Source organism: Pteropus alecto, unplaced genomic scaffold, assembly GCF_000325575.1.
Source record: "Pteropus alecto unplaced genomic scaffold, ASM32557v1 scaffold190, whole genome shotgun sequence".
NCBI lineage: Eukaryota > Metazoa > Chordata > Mammalia > Chiroptera > Pteropodidae > Pteropus > Pteropus alecto.
Window position 1 is genome coordinate 844,211 of NW_006430462.1, and position 17,770 is coordinate 861,980.

Below are 17,770 nucleotides of genomic sequence, written 5' to 3' on the forward strand. Positions count from 1 at the left end.
CTTGGAGGGCAGGTTGGGAGGGAGACAGTGAAAGGTTCAATAAGCTAAACCACACAGTTTGGACTGTGAGAAATGAGGTGGCACTGGAGCCTCTTAAGCAGAGGGGGACATCATAGATTAAAGAGATTCTCCCTTGCATGCTTTATGGAATATAGCATGGCCAGGGGGCTGGATCAAAGAGAAGATGTTTAAGACTACAAGGATCCTTAGGAGATGATGGTGAAGACTAAATGGATGATAATGAATAGAGAGCAGGAGAAAGCACTAGATATTAGCCTATCGTATTGAAGATATATTTGAGTCCCGGAGAAGGGACCAGCAGTACGTAATAAATTGTTCTCACACTAACTTCTTTGGATGTAAAACCCAGCGGCCAGGTGAGAAGTTTCAAAGTCCAGTTTCCCTATTTCTGCGATCACATGGCTAGTGGGCTGAGAAGATATATGAGCTTCATTTCCATTTAAATTGAAATAAAACATGTCAAAGGTGGCTTGATAATTACTGCCTGAAACAATGACTCTCTGATGCGGGAAGTGTGATGTCGGTATATGTGGTACAGATAATTTTTGCATTTGAGACTTAATTATGTTGCTATAATTATTCTTCTGTCAGGAAAATCCGGTGGCACAGATATGTCATATTTAAGTTTGAGCAGAAAAATGAAATGCCTTTTTTCTTTTTTATAGGAAGCAATTGGGTGGGCGACTCCGGGAAGTCAGGAGCGGGGTGTTTGGAGTTCACTCGGGGGTCGGGATGTCTGTCTTCAGCTGGTGGCTTTGTGAGAGCACTGTTGGTATCAACCTTGAGAGGGCTGGAATTCAGTGACAGTCCTTTTGTGTCCTTTTCTGAAGATGCTGCGTCAGAAGTTAGAGGCTGGGGGCACTTTTGGAGCTGGAAAAGCTGTGAGCTCTGAATAGCTAGAGCTGTAAGGAACTTTAGAAAGTTGTTTTGTTTTGTTTATTTGCAAATCTTGTGACTTAAAGACTCCTAACAGTTGCACAGTGGTGCCTCAAAGCCTGATCAACCTCCCGTCTCTGTCCCCATCCCCAAGAGACCCTCACCCTCCTTCTGTGCTTGCTGAGGAGTCTATACCCTCCAGCACTCCTCACCCATAAGGTGAAACTTGGGACCCCAAAATCAAGTTTAGAGCCCTCTCCTTACCACTGGAGCCCCAGTTCGTGGCATCATTATTGCCCAAATAACTGGAGCCAGTGTTTAGATGAAAATGGCTTTTCCAATGTATGCAAATGAGAACATGGGAGAGGAATGCACTTTTCAATGGAGAGAGGACTCGCGTAGGAAAAGCTCAAGTTCTAGTTCTGCCTCTGTCACCCAATGACTAAGCACCCTTGGCCAGGTAGCTTCCTGCTCTGAGCCTCAGTTTGGGCCCCTGGTATGTGGTGTATGTTGTCCACAGTGTTTATGTGATGTGTGAATGTGCCATGCATTCACATCTTAGACTTTGTGCAAGCCAGATCTTTATCACTTAGATTTTGAACAGCTCAAGTTGCCTAAAATGTTAGCTTTACAGAAAGCTATAAAAGCCATCAGGCAATAGCTGGGAGCCTTTTAAAACAGTCAGGTAGAAAAATGAAAAGGGCAAGAGAAGGAAAGACTGTAAGCAAGTGCCTGGAGGCCCAGGTCTTCCTGCACTGAGATAATGGAGAATCCTGGCAGTGTAGGCTGGAGGGGTGGAGTGGTAGCTCTAAGGTCTCCTGTTTGTCTGCATGCCAACTCTATTCTGCCTTAATATAAAGCCATTTTGCCTGAGTGTGTTGAGGAGATTTATCTTATTATGCATGTATGCAGAAATGAACACAGAATGGAAATACACCAACATAATCTTTGAGTGGTTGTCATGTAACAGACCTAAGGGTAATTTGTTTTGGGCCACGTTTTTTATTTTCTAACTTCTCTATAGTGAATTCCGTTAGAACCAGAAAAGTACAGTCATGTGCCACATAATGATATTTCGATCAACAATGGATCTCATATGTGACGGTGGTCCCAAAAGGTTATAATGGAGCTGAAAAATTCCTGTCTCTACAATGCACTGCAGCATGCAATTACTCACGTGTTTGTGGTGATGCTGGTGTAAACGAACCCACTGCACTGCCAGTCGTATAAATGTACAGCACATACAATCATATACAGTGCATTGTACTTGATAATGAAAATAAGTGCCTGTGTTACCGGTTTATGTACTTACTATGCTTTTTATCATCATTTTAGAGTGTACTCTTTCTACTTACATAAAAAACGTTTGCTGTAAAACAGTGTGCCTTGTTACACCGGTATCAGCCTCATACATCTTGTGTTTATTGCATCTCTCGGTTGCATCGTTTTCTCTTATGTTTGATCTAATCTTGTTTGGTTCACGCAGTCACATGCTGTACAGGCTTAGAGCCTAGGAGCAATAGGCTATACCATAGAGCCTACGTGTGTAGTGGGCTAGACCACTTAGGTTTGTGTAAGTGCACTCTGTGATGTTCACATAATGACAAAATTGCCTAACAACACCTTTTTCAGATCATGTCCCTGTCATTAAGCTGTACACAATTGTAATGGTGTTTAGAAACCATAGGAAAATAAAAGATCCCACAGTGTGCTATTAGTTTGTTAGGGCTGTAGTAACAAAGTACCACAAACTGGGTGACTTGGAAACAGAAACTTATTGTCTCACTGTCCCAGAGGCCAGAAGTCTGAAATTAAAATGTCGATAGGGCCATGCTCGTCTGAAGGCACTGAAGAAGGGTCTGGTCTACGCCTCTCTCCTAGTTTCTGATGCTTTGCTGGCAATCTTTGATGCTCCTTGGCTTGTAGATGCATCACTCCAATCCCCTATCTACACATGATGCTCTCCCTGTGTGTCTTTGTTTCATCTCCCCTCTGTGTTTCAATCTCTGTCTCCGCATTTCCCTCTTCTTGTAAGGACACCAGCCATAGTGACCTCATTTTAAGTTGAGTGCCTCTGTAAAGACCCTATCTCCAAACTCAGTTACATTGTGAGGTGCTGGGAATGAGGATTTCAACATATCTTTTTTGCATGTTGCGAGGAGGGTCACAATTCTACCGATAAACAGATGTGTCTAGAAACGGGACAAAGTTCAGCGTGGCTACAGAGCTCTTGTTTGAGGTTAGGGAAGTCAGTTGAGATGGGGTCTATATGTGAAGAACTTTCAGTGTTACAGTGGTGGCCAGCTTCCGCATGGTTCCCAGTGATTCCGCCTCTGGCCTTCGCGCCCCTGTGTAACCTCCTATATTGTATCAGAGTTGTTCTGTGACCAATAGATTATGGCAGTAGTAATGACATGTCACGTCTGAGGCTGGGTTATAAAAGGCATTTGACATTTGGATCTCTCTTGGATCATTTGCTCTGGAAAAGCCAGCCACCATGTCATGAGGACACTCAAGCAGCTCAGCGAGAGCCCTCATGGCATGAACTGAGGCCTCCAGCTAGCGGCTATGCCAGTGGGTCTTCTTGGAGGGGACCCTTCACTCTCAGTCATGCCTTCAGACAACCAGAGCCCTGGTTGACACTTGACTGTCACTCATGAGAGAGCCTGCATTAAGTTTCCTACTGTGGCTATAACAAACTACCACAAACATAGTAGTTTAAAATAACACAACTCATTCTTTCACAGTTTTGGAGGTCAGAAGTCCAATGTGAGTCATCAAAGGTGAAAATCAAGGTGCAAGCAGAGCTGGTTCCTTCTAGAGGTCCCAAAGGACAGTCTAATTCTTGCTTCTTCCAGCTTTTAGAGGCAGCCAGCATTGCTTGGCTCCTGACTGCATCACTCCAATCTGTGATGCCATCATCCCCTTGCTGCTTTCTCCCACGATGTCTTTCTCACAAGGATCCTTATGAGTACATTTAGGGGCCATCCAGATAATCCAGGATAATTTTCCCATCTCAAGATCCTTGATTTAATCACAATTGCAAAATCCCTGTTACCATCTAAGTTAATGTAGTCACATGTTTTGGGGATTAGGACATGGATATCTTTGGTGGCCGTTATTCATCCTACCACAGACTCTAAACCAGAACCACTTGGATGAGCCACTCCCAAATTCATGACCCACAGAAAACCATGAGAGATGCTCAATTATATTTGATATTTTAAAATACTAGCTGTATACAGCCATGCCACCCTGAACAAGCCTGATCCCATCTGATCTCGGAAGCTAAGCAGGATCGGGCCCAGTTAGTACTTGAATGGGAGACCACCTAGGAAGACCACACACTGGAGGCATAAAAAACAAAAAAATAAAGGATTGTAAGCTGACAAAGTCCTTGCAATATGTGCGGCCAACCAAAGGTTGCCTCACCTAAAAATAAAAAAAAAAATAAAAAAGAATAAAAATAAAACACTAGGTATTGAAGCAATTTGTTGTGTAGTAGAAAATAACTAATATAAACTAAGCATTTGTCATTCACCATTGATTTTATAATACTTGGAAATTATAGTTCTGGAGTTCTTATAACTTTTTCCTCAAAATACACTTATAGAAAAGTGTGCAAATCTTGTAAGTGTATAGTTTGATGATTTTTTACAAACTGAAAACACCCTAGTCTCTCCTTAATAATGAAGACTAGATTGAACCCAGATGCTCTTGCGCTCTGTGCCAATAATTCTCCTGTTGGCTCTCAGATCCATTCTTGCCCCTTCTCATCTCTGCTCAGAATTGCAGGAAACTGTGCTTCCTAGCTGCCTTCCGGTAGGTTCAGCCAACAAAAGGCAGTGATGGACAATCGAAAGACAGGAGGAGGAGAGAAGCCAGGGTGCTTCTCCCTTTCTCGCCCTGCCTTGAGAAGGATCCCTGGCAGCAGCTGAGCCCCCGTAATTTCAGGTCCCACTAGGGACTCCCCTCCTCCATGAAGCCACCTTCCATCAGGCAGCCCTGGTGAGGTTTCACCTCCCATCAGATGGCCCAACTTCTTGGTTTTTCCTTCCAGCCCTAGGTTGGCAGGACCTTCCTGCTGTTGCTAATCTCTCCTGCCTTCTCATCTTTTTCACCACCTGATAACCAATTCCCTGTACTAAAAATTCCTGTTGTTGACTGATCTAGAATGATTTCTATTTTCCCGAAGGATACAGGCCCCTTCGAGACTGTGTATTAAATCCTTTTGGCTTCAATAAAAAGCATCAGGTTCGTAGACTTCATTTTCTGAACGATGAGGCTGTCCTCACTATACAATATTGGCATGCTTCATATTTTCAAAGTCTTTATTTAGAAAGAAGGAAATGGGGACATGTGTTACGTATGAAGTATGTGCCACTGTGTTAGGTATACCAGATATATGCAGTTTTACATTATTTCATTTGTTCCTTGCAATAACTGTCTGTCAGAGAATAATACTGTCATATTTACAGATGAGGAACTAGAGGTAGGAAAGGACTAGTAACACTTGGGAATTCACACAGGTGCTTCTGGGTTCATCTTGTTCTAAAGCCAGAGCTTCTCCAGGTACTTCCAGGTACTATGTTGTTAATAGTTTGCATCTCCCCGTCCCCACACACCAACTTGCAGGTTGATTATGAAGAAAGAAGAAAGGACCTTGGATAGTAATGACCACCTTTTTCCTCAGTTCCACTTTCTGCTGGAGGTCAGGCTCTTTTTCAGTCTTAGATAAGAGAACCTCATGTATACTTTTAGGTTTTCTAATGGGCACCACAACTCTCCTTTCCAAAAGTGAAGCTGAACACTCCCTGCTCATGCTCACTTCCTTGCTAATATAGCCTTGGAGTTCTAAACAGGACACAATTCACAGGGCTTCTGTTTTCTCCTGCAGCCTTGTTTCTCCCAGGCAAGTGACCCTGAGACAGTTTGATTGAAGCAATGGCAGTTTCTCGTAATCTCTCTATCTGGGAATACCACCCTACCTCTGGAGACAGACATCCTGTGATAAAGCAGGAACAATTACAGGCAAAGGGGCAAGAGCCGTGAGCTTGGTTCCAGAGACTTGGGTCTAACTCTAGATCATCATGTTCTGGTTGCATGTCCCTGGGCAAGTGACTTTACCCCTTTGAAACTCAGCCTGCTCACCTGTAAAATGGGGATAATGAGGCTGCAGAGACTATCTTGACGAGCACTGAGCAGGTAGACCAGGGAACTGTTCTTTGTAATGTCAGGAATAAATAAAGTCATATTTTTTAGCTTTCTCATAATAAAAGTAATTTATATTCTTAGCAGACTATCTGGAGGAGAATAAAAAGGAAAATAAAAACCACCTAATATCTCACCACACAGAGATAATAACTCCACTATTACTTTGTTGTAATATTCTCGAGTCACCTTTTATGTGTTTATATAGTACTTGACTCTGAGGCTTCTTATAAAGATTGTGTGACATAAGGTATTTTAAACATTTAGCAGAGTGCCCGCACATGTGAGAAATAGAAGTAAATATATTCATTTATTAATTCAAGATATTTATTAAGTAGGTGTCAGACTAAGAATATTTGTATATGTATCTATATATACACAGGTGCATAAACATTCATAGATATGTATCTCTTTATAAGTGAATGTGCACGTGTAATTTTTTTTTGGACCAGGCTTTATAACATGAAGTTTCTATTTGTCTTTACTGCATCAGAAGAAAATAACAAGATGAATTTTCATCACATTTTGGAAATGTTTTGAGATCATCTGACCTATAATATAAACTTGTGGAATTAACTTTGGGAGGTGTTGGGGGGCACCTCCATAGATTAGAGAGGGAACCTCCAGAGGTACAGAAACTGACATATGAGAGTCCTGTGCATTTGCAGACAGGAGAGGGTCCTCTGAAGATTGAGCTGCCCTGGGCAGACAAAACAAACATCAGTTTTAAATATTAGCCTCTAATTGAACATCACAAGAGGAGATGATTTTAATTGCAGCCACTAATTATCATACGAACTGCTCCCTACACAGGCATCTCTAAGCGGCATGCTCCAGGGGGAGAAGCTTGGGAGTTCAACATGGTTAATGATTCTCTTAAGTGGTGCTGGGAGGCCAGCAAGTACCCATGCTACGTATTATTGTATTTATCTCTGCATGTATGGTATATACTGTGTATGCATTAGTGAGTGTGTGTAATACCCCTGCCCCTCCCTCACTCACCACTTACAGCCAGCCAGTCATGCAGTAACGCCATTCATTTAATCCCAAAACATGTATTGAGTGCCTGCTATGTTCTAGACAGTGGCAACAGACAAATTAGGTCCCTGTGAGAAAGGAAGCTCTGTGGAAGTTAGGATTTTGTCACCTATGCCTGGATCAGTGCTGGCACATAGTAGACGCTCAATAAATATTTATCGAATGAATGAATGGTATAGATATTCCCTGACTTATGATGATTTGACCTCTGATTTTTCAACTCTATGGTGGCATGAAAGTGACTTGAATTCAGTAGAAATCATATTTCAGATTTTGAATTCTGGTATTTTTCCAGACTAGCATAATGCAGTGTGGGATATGATACTCTCTTGGGATGCTGGGCCACGGCTCCTGGTCAGCCATGCAGAAACGAGGGTGAACAACCGGTACTCAACCGTGTACGCGTTGCCAGTGGTTTTTGGATACTGTGTTTTGTGTTTTCACACCCCACTGTGTTTACAAAATGCCCATCCTTGTCTCCTGCTTCTGGTGAGAAGAGGAAGGCAATTACAAATGCCCCTCAGTGTGTGATGGGGTTACTGGTGATGGAAGTGTTCCAAGCACATTTAAGGTCGTCTGGGCTAAGCTGTGATGTTTGGCAGGTTAGGTGTCTTCAATGCATTTTCGACTTATGATATTTTCAACTTATGATGGGTATACAAGGATGTAACTCTGTCTTAAGTCAAAGAGCATCTGTGTATGTGTGTGTACATATATATACACACACAAACATATACAATTACTATATAATATATATTAGTATGTTGTGTCTATTACAGTGTGCTTATCCCTATAGTATAACTATAGATTAATATGGTATATTTATTAGTAGGTTTCTGCTGTATACATCTTATCTAAATAGTCATATCCTAATATCCCCCAATTTCTCTGTGCTCTAAGTCTCCAAGGAGAGATAATGACAGAGAAGACCAAGCTTACACCAGACTTTAAAACAAAAACAAACCCCATTTGCATGTAGAAGTCCTGACCAAATCCTGAGCTTTTGGGTGGAAGAGGCCCACCTCCCAGGCCTGACAGGGGGTTTCCCCTTCTCTTGTGTTCCCCTTCCATGTCTCTCGAGTGGTCTCTGGGTGGGCCTTGTTTTGTCTAACCCAGGGAAACTGAGGCACCATATCCATTTCACCTCATGACTTGGTCTCTGTAATCAACATTTCATTTTCACAATATTACGGATACTGTGTTTTGTGTTTTCACACCCCATTGTGTTTACAAAATGCCCATCCTTGTCTCCTGCTTCTGATGAGAAGAAGAGGAAGGCAATTACAGATGCCCCTCAATGTGTGATAGGGTTACTGGTGATGGAAGTGTTCCGAGCACATTTAAGGTCGTCTGGGCTAAGCTGTGATGTTTGGCAGATTAGGTGTCTTCAATGCATTTTTGACTTATGATATTTTCAACTTACGACGGGTATGCAAGGATGTAACCCTGTCTTAAGTCATTTTCACAATATTATGGTTTGGACTCATCTCAGGTCCCCTTTTCTCTTAATCAACAGAGACCAAGTCTTTAGGTGAAATGGATATGGTTTTGAGTTGACGCAGGAAATTGGTTTTTGAGTTGACGCAGGAAAGGTTTGCTGATTGCTGATTACACGGATTCTAAATTTCCCAAATCTGTCCCCTTGGGGTATTCCCACAGAGCCTGATGAGAGAGAAGATGGGAAATGAGAACAAGGGGGCATGGTGGAGGGTGGGAGGTAGTGCAGGTCCCCTGGGCCCCATCCTTAGTCCATGACCCTCACTTATGGATGGTTACTTATCTCTCAGCACTCTTCTCTCTGTTTAGCTGACTCATTTTTTATGCTGCCATTACTTTCCACCCATGTCTTTCCTCCCCAGGATGGGGAGGAAAAGGCTTTGGAGCTGGAGTCCTGTATTCCAGTCTCTTTATTTGCCGAGTGACCTTGGCACACCTCCTCAGTGATGTGGGGACATTCACCCGATTGCTCCATACTTTCCTCTGAGAATTAAATGATAGCAATGCCACTGTTGGTCAAGTCTTTCCTCTCTGCCAAGTGTGAAGGGGGCTGCTTCTGCGCTCTTTCATACCGAAGGTCACACGGCCCGTCCGTGGTAGATCTGGGATTCGAACCCAGGCATCCTGGCTCCAGAGACCACTTTTCATTTTCACAATATTATGGTTTGGACTCATCTCAGGTCCCCTTTTCTCTTAATCAACAGAGACCAAGTCTTTAGGTGAAATGGATATGGTTTTGAGTTGACGCAGGAAATTGGTTTTTGAGTTGACGCAGGAAAGGTTTGCTGATTGCTGATTACACGGATTCTAAATTTCCCAAATCTGTCCCCTTGGGGTATTCCCACAGAGCCTGATGAGAGAGAAGATGGGAAATGAGAACAAGGGGGCATGGTGGAGGGTGGGAGGTAGTGCAGGTCCCCTGGGCCCCATCCTTAGTCCATGACCCTCACTTATGGATGGTTACTTATCTCTCAGCACTCTTCTCTCTGTTTAGCTGACTCATTTTTTATGCTGCCATTACTTTCCACCCATGTCTTTCCTCCCCAGGATGGGGAGGAAAAGGCTTTGGAGCTGGAGTCCTGTATTCCAGTCTCTTTATTTGCCGAGTGACCTTGGCACACCTCCTCAGTGATGTGGGGACATTCACCCGATTGCTCCATACTTTCCTCTGAGAATTAAATGATAGCAATGCCACTGTTGGTCAAGTCTTTCCTCTCTGCCAAGTGTGAAGGGGGCTGCTTCTGCGCTCTTTCATACCGAAGGTCACACGGCCCGTCCGTGGTAGATCTGGGATTCGAACCCAGGCATCCTGGCTCCAGAGACCACTTTTCATTTTCACAATATTATGGTTTGGACTCATCTCAGGTCCCCTTTTCTCTGCCTATCTGTTTAGTCCTGGCTCAGGGCTACCCACCCCTGACACAGCACCTGCACCGACCCTGTCCTTCACCCATCAGGCAGCTCCCTGGGGTTGAGACTTTAGGTCCTACTTGCTCCCTCCACATGACATTGATGCAGGCGGTGTTCACCCAGGCACAACTGGGAGGAGACGTCTGTTCTCTTTTGTTATCTCTCAGCACTTGTGACCTCAAGAGTTCTCATTGGAGAACCCAAGACTTAGATGCCCATGTCACCTTTGTGGTCTCCTGGCTGTGCGACCTCGGACAGGTCATTTTGGTGCTTTAGCCTTCAGTTTCTTCATCTAGAATGTGAACATTCGCCACAGGTCTAAAATGGCCCGGAAGTGGACTTTGGATAGCATCTTCCTGTCTTACAAAGACACAGTGCCTCATCACCTGGGAGATGACGTCTTATCCCAGTGCTGCCATCATTTTGGCACACTAGGAAGGAGCTGAGCTTGTGCAAAACGCTCCTGTAAGCTGCCTAGATTTTTCACCTATCCACTTTTCTAAATATCTTTAGGAGCCCAGGTACTAGTGTCCTGGGGTAACCTGGGGCAAGCCCCCGCTCGCCATCAGTGTGTGTTCTTCGCTCTGACAGTTTACTGGCCTCTTGCCCCAGGGCTCCTGCCTCAATCTTCAGTCGTCTCTCACCTTGTCAGCACCAAGACTGGGATTTCACAGCTGGCAGCTTCAATCAACTACTATTCACTGCCAGCCCCTTCTCACACCACCCTTATCTCCATGTGCCACCCCTTCTCTCATCAACTCAGCTTGACCTTGGGCTTTCTCACAACTCTCTCCTCTCTCCTTTCTCTCTCTCTCTCGCGCTCTTGCTCTCGCTTTCAAAGTAGAAAAGACTCAAAATCAGTGAAAGGCACAGTCTTATAATACGGCGAACGGACAAGCTAATCTCCAAGGAGAGCTGAGTGTATCCTTGTAATAGCGAGCAGACTTTCACTGGGTGTGCACACGTAGCCCCAGAAAGATCACTGGCCTGGGAGCAGGAGAGACCAGGGTTCACATCTGGAATCTGCTTCTAACTGCCCTGAGTGACTTCACCCGCCTCGGTTTTCTCATCTACAAACTAAAGAAAAATGATCCCGGGCTCAGAGAGGGGCCGCGAACTGTTCAAGGACACACAGCTAGTGAGTTAAATGGGGAACTGAGAACTGCACTTAGATCTGACCCCAAATCCTTATATTTTTCACCCTTCCATACTCTCATCAGTTGATGTGTTCCGTAAAAAACAGTCGAAAATAAACTTAATTAGAACAGCTTAAAAGGAAAACTATCCATAAGCCCCTTTCACCTCCATCTATAAATATTCTCAACTCTCCAAGTGTTCTCCCAAGTGTGTGCGTGTTATTTGCATATATATGGGCATGATATTTTTCTGTTCTATTACGTTTGCTTAACATTATTTTACAGAAGCATTGCACGCTGCCACAATCCTTATTTTTAATGTTAATGTCTGCCTAATGGCATCAAAGTGACACGCTGTGATTTCCCTAACCATTCCCAATTGTTGGGTGATGATGCGGCATTCAGCTTCTCTGTGTCATCAAATAGCTCTAAGCATCCTTGGGTACAGATCCTGGCTCTGCTTTTTGATTTCTTCTCTGTATATTCCAGATTTAACCCAGAGTTTCTCAGACTGAGCCTTGTTGACATTCGGGCCCAGTAATTCTCTGTGGCGTCCTGTGCGCTGTGGGATGTTGGGCTGCATCCGTGGCCTCTACCCACTAGATGCCAGTAACATCTCCTAACGTTGAGACCACCAATGGACCCAGGCCCCCAATAGCCCCCGAGGGGCAAACTCTCCCTTAGTTAACAATCATTGCATTAAAGGGTTGGGGTGTGTGAAATATGTTGCAAATGGAAGTCAAAGATTTTTCAAAATAAGAACAAAATCTGATTAGGGCAGTGTCAGAGAGTGAAGGGCTGAGGGCCAAGAGGAGAGTCAGTGTGCCAAGCTGTTCCGGCACTGCCATTAAGCTTTCTCTACGCTAGGCCTCAGTTTCTTGTCTGTGAAGTGGGAGCAGTAAGAATGCCCCACCTGCCAGGCTTGTGAGGAGTGAGTGAAGTCAGGAGCGTAAAACACTGAAGACAGAAAGATCTCAGTAAATGCCAGTGGTGTCGGCCTGCTCTGCATTTGTCATCTTTGCCTTTGCTGCCTTTGAGGATGGAAAGTTGGGGAAGTCAAGGTGACAGAGTCGAAAGAGAACTATTCTTGTTCTGCGCTTCCCCGCATCCTCCTGCTCCAGATCCATTCTTGGTGCATAGACTCAGCTTCCAGAATCAGTCTTTGTGTTGTTCTGGGAAACGTTCATTGGTTCGTGTGTTTACTCATTCACCCACGGTGTACTGAGTGCCCACTTTGCACGAGGCAGCATGGTGGCACAGGTTCAAAGCACAGCTCTGGGGTTGGACAGACTGGGTTCAGACCCCCAGTGTCAGTGAGTGAGCTCTGTCCATGGGCCATGCCCTGGAAACCCCCAAGCATCTATTTCCAGCATGAAATTTAGAGCACGTATCTCAAGGTCTGATAAGACCATCCATAGAGAGAGGCTGTCATGCGTACCCACCACCTCATAAGTGCTTGGTGAATGCTAGGCTGAGTCCGGGGTCCGTCTGCTTCCCAGAGCTCTTGTGAGTGGCTAGGATTCTTGTCCAAGGCCAACATGTGCTGGTGGTCTCTATCTCTAGGAGAAGTACATAGAGGAGCTTGCAGCAGTGAGACAGACCCTCCAGACAGACCTGGAGACGTCCATCCGGAGGATTGCTGACCTGCAGGCAGCCTTGGAAGAGGTGGCATCCAGCGACAGTGACACGGAGAGGTAACCTACAGGGGGTCAGGTGGGGCTGGGTGCAGCACGTGGGCTGCACCAACATGTCTCTGTCTCTAGGAGAAGTACATAGAGGAGCTTGCAGCAGTGAGACAGACCCTCCAGACAGACCTGGAGACGTCCATCCGGAGGATTGCTGACCTGCAGGCAGCCTTGGAAGAGGTGGCATCCAGCGACAGTGACACGGAGAGGTAACCTACAGGGGGTCAGGTGGGGCTGGGTGCAGCACGTGGGCTGCACCCTGGGGAGCACTGTGGTCCTCAGTGGCCAGAGCTCCCACTCTGGGTTTGGGGAGCTGTATCTGCTGGGAGACCCAAATGTGTCTGAGGGTGGGAGGGATAACTGACTGGCTTGGGTGAGGAGAGACAGGATGCCAGCCAGCCCAGCTTGCCAAGTCTGGGGAGGCAATTTGGGGGATGGCTGCAAAAGGACTCCAGAGTGTGATCTTGGGCAAGTTCCATGTCCAATCTGGGTGTAATTTCCTCATTTGTAAAGTAGACATAAACCACATCATATTGCCAAGATTCTATCACTTTTGACCTATAGACTGGACATTTCATATATTTAACCTACCGCCTCCCTCAGAGGGTTGTTAGAGGTAAATGAGTTAATAGATGAACATCACTTAGGACAGTATATAGGGCACATTAGTGCTATAAGAGTGTAAGCTATGTTTGTGCAAAATAACAAGAAATTTTACAAAGACAACAGCTAATTCAAGGATGCAAGATTAGATGGCTGGTGATTGGTGAAACCCTCAAATTCAATGTCAGGGCATCTTCTTCAGAAGACAGGCTGCTTCCCTTCATCTCCACTCAAGTCTCAAAGCTGCCACAGGCCATGGGTGGGCTGCTCAGCTATAAGGAGTCTGAGGTGTCCTGGCTGGGCACATGGTCCCTGCAGATGGCCCAGAGCAGGCTGTTCCCCAGAGCTGCCTTTGTAGCCTTGGCATGCTTTTTCTCTGGAAATCACAGCTGCCTTTCTGGCTGCAGCATCTCTACCTCCCACCCCAGCCTCTTCAGCGAAGCCTGGCATTTTTGTTTCATGGCTTTGGCAAGAAACAAGGTACCTTAACTTAACCTCTAGATGTGGTTCCCACCCAACGCCAGCCAGCCACCCTTGCAGCCACCGGCATGGGCTGCTACATTGGTCTTCATCTTGGTCTTTGTTTCTGTGGGGATGGTTCGTGCTGCAGTCAGAACAAAGGTCAGACCATGGACTGCAGCCTTCTCATTCCCACGTGAGGATCTTGACATCAGGGAAGTTCAAGGTCACATAACAAATTAGCATCATACTCTCAGTTAGAACCCAGGGCTGATCAGTTTCCTATCCGGACATTTGTTAGTCACGTCCCTCTTAATAAGATGAAGGCAGAGGCCAACTACTGGGTGACAAGAGGTGTGGGCATGAGGCCAGCAGAGGGAGAAGTAGAAGGAGTTGCAAGTCGGCTGTGGTTTAGCCAGTGGGAAGAACCAGACATCTGTATTAGAGCTGACCATAGCTAATCAAGAAAAAGACTGGAAGGAAACACACCAACGTGCTAATACCGAGAGGGAAGACATTACTGGCGACCTAAACATTTTTTCTTCAAGGTTATTTATATTTTCTAAAATTTCTGCAAGGACCGTGCACACACATTCCTAGCTACTACTAGTGCCCTCTTTAGGAGATTTTGCTCACATAAGTGATATACTTTATATAGCTGATTTTAGAAGGAACACATTCTTTCCTTGATACAGGTCTGGGCAGGTCATAAGCTGCTCAGAGGCATGTTAACTTCAAGCTTTCCCATGAAGGTGGGAAATGCTCAGCATCCTCAAACAGAGATTCGGCGGCTCTAAAATCGCATGTCCTTACCCCTAAATAAAGGGCTTTATCTCAAACATCTTCAGTTTCTGCAAAAATGGCTTTCATGAGCATTCTGAGTATTTCTACCACTCCCTGCTAATTTGTACAGCTGCCAAATTGCTGATAAAATGGCAAATACTGATGTTGCAGCTGCTCCCAGCTCGTGATTACATGTAGGGGTCTCCCCTCTGCCGCACCCTCCTCCAGTTTTATTAGTGTCACGACTAAACTAACGTCTGTAATTACAAACTCCTATTGTCAATACTACCTACTTGACGCTTGGACTAGTTTTGCTATTTGTAGAAGTGCTAGAGCTTTTGCATTAATTATAAAGGGAATCAATGGCTGTATATACTAGTATTTTGGTTTTGGGCCAATGAGCAAAACTTTTGAATAATTTTCACTTGCATAGGAGAAGATTGCTATCTGAACAAATAATAGAAGTTATAAAAATAACAAAATGGGAAAGGGGAAAAGAGGATCTATGCTTGGAAGTGTGGGGACAGGTTGGGCAGCAGGTGTGACAAAAAGCAAGGAGCAGATTCTCACCTGGTAAGTGAGATGCTAGTGTTGAGGTCACAGAGGGTCACAGATATCACTGTAGTCTCTGTTTATGGGGGGGTCCTCTGAGGCCTTAAAGGGACCCTGCCATCACCCTCATCCTAATAGGAGACACCTATATCTGCCTCTGTTCCAGGTGACAAGCCTTACGTTCACTCTCTGTTCTGATCAAGCTTTTCTGAGCTCCAGGCCCTTGTACCTAGGAATTTAACCCGAACCCTCGCTATCAGTCTGTGTTTTCATGATCTTTTGTCTCTGGGACTTTAAATCTTCCTCCCTACTGGACTTCTGATGCCTTTTACTCATTTGAATCTCTAGTCTTTCACACAGCACCAGAATCTTATTTCCTAAAGTTGGAAGGGACCTCACCTATGTTTCAGGGTTATGTGAGGTGTGAAACGTCATAGAACATCAGGTGTAAAGAAATGCATCTTGTACCTGAAAAAGCCCTGTGCAGTGCGTAGCACTATCTCAATTGGAAAGGGAAGAGGCTCTGGGGAAGGCATAGGCTCTGCATATCTAGAAACCTGATTTCCAATCAGGGATCCAATAGTTTATTTCTGCATGACCTGAAGTAAGTTATTCAACCTCTCTGAGCCTCAGTCTCCTCATCTGTAAGATGGGTTAATAATAAGAAGTGAAAAAAACGACCCCCTAGCACCGTACTTTGTACATAGTAGGGGCTCAGCAATCATCAGTTTCATTCATTCATCCATCAATTCACTTATTCATTCATTTACTCATTCATTCACTCATTCGATCAGTTCTTTCTGAGCACCTCTTCCATACTAGACATTGTGCTAGATATTTATGTTGTTCCGCTCACTTCTTGTTATCACTGTCCTTCATCTTGCAGATGAAAAGAGATTGATAACTTGCCCAAGGTCAGGCAGAAGTTAACGTTCTGTTGAATTCAGGAAAAGGAGCATAGGTATGGCCCGTGCCTTCACGGAACTTACATTCTAATGGGTGTGTGTGTGTGTGTGTGTGTGTGTGTGTGCGTGTGTGTGTGTGTGTGTGTGTCCAGGGATAAAGCGAACAGACTGATAAGTTAAACACTAGATTAGAATTGGAGTTATGAAAGCAGAGAACACAGGGCTATGAGGAAGAGCAGAGTAGGCAGACATGGCCTCTTTGAGAGGAAGCATTTGAATTGAGCCTGCCACAGGGAGACCTGGAGAGAAGGGAGTAAGGGCGTGTCTAGGAGGTGAAAGACCAGTGTGCCTGAGTAAGGTAAATGAGAGAGACGCATCTCTTTCTCCTTTTCTCCTTCTCCACCCCACCTTCCTCCACTTCTTCCTTCTCTCTCTCCACCTTTCTTTCTCTCTTGAACTGGCCCACAGGAGCCCACTGAATCCCCCAGTTCTTTCATGTGCCCCAGAACCCCAAGCAGGATCAACTATATAATTATTGTATCTACTGTGACATACAAATATGGGTCTTCTTGTTCAAAGTTTATTCAGAATTTCAAGACCGTACCAGCAGAGCATTCTACCAAGCACAAGCTCTTCTGGGCATGGATTGTGACCCTGTGAAGCCAGCCTTGATCCCAGGTGGTTTTAGGAAGCATTTTCTAATTCTTAGCAGGCCTTGGTCCTAACTCACTACCCTGTAACTTTGATTTAAAATTCACAGGGAGCACAGATTTTAATAATAGCTTAGGAATGGGGGAAGACTGGAGGGAAAAAAAATGCCCACAAAGAAGTCTCAACACATTTCAGAGAATTAAGATCGTACAAACCGTGTTCTCTGGTCATAGTGCAATTAAGATGATTATCAACAATAAAAAAGAAATATGTGCATTGGTAGGTCGTAGAGCCACTGTCTGGAGCAGAGTTCCCAGCTGCTGCCCCAGTGCCAGCCTATGCTCCTCCCCATCCTGGCAGCTCCACGCTGCACTCTGTCTACTCACCTGGGGTAAGAGGTTTGGACTGGAGCCTGAGGGGTTGATCTGAGGTGCTTCTCCAAACTGAGCTCTCAATTAGGCTTCAAACCCACCCTGAGAGAAAGAGAGGGAGAGAGAGTGGTGCTTCAGCTGGAGGTGAGGTTCTTTGAGAGACTTGTTCAAATTATGAAAAGTCACATTTCCCTATGTTGGGAATTAGATCCGAGTGTAACAGGCCTTCCAGGCTGGAAACGTGGCTACGTGCTCAGAAAGCTAGGTGGCCTGTGCGACAGCGTTTAAACGCATGTTATCCTGCACTAGGGCCCTCGTGGTAACTTCACTGTGGCATGAACCTTCTTAGATTAATGGAGAAATGCTTTAAGCTGTTCCCCTAGGACTGGAGCATGCTCATTAGTCATGGAGGGAGGGATGTGTCAGCTGACAGCCCCATCTATTCATGGCCCAGGGTCTGCGGCTGCTTTTGTTTGTCGCCTTGGCTGGTGGTTTGTGGGTGGGGTGGGGGCAGAGTGGAGAGGTCGCTGGATGACTTCTGACTCCTGGGTCAGCTAAGAGTGAATTCATTC

At 45.1% G+C, this 17,770-nt stretch overlaps 1 protein-coding gene across 1 annotated transcript in view; it reads left to right on the forward strand.

Moving 5' to 3' along the window:
- MYO18B (myosin XVIIIB) overlaps window positions 1–17,770 on the forward strand; it is a 228,518-nt gene that overhangs the window by 181,991 nt on the left and 28,757 nt on the right. The window contains exon 39 of the mRNA XM_006904961.1: window positions 12,753–12,883. Coding sequence (XP_006905023.1) covers window positions 12,753–12,883 — 131 coding nt within the window. The remainder of the gene's footprint in view (window positions 1–12,752; window positions 12,884–17,770) is intronic.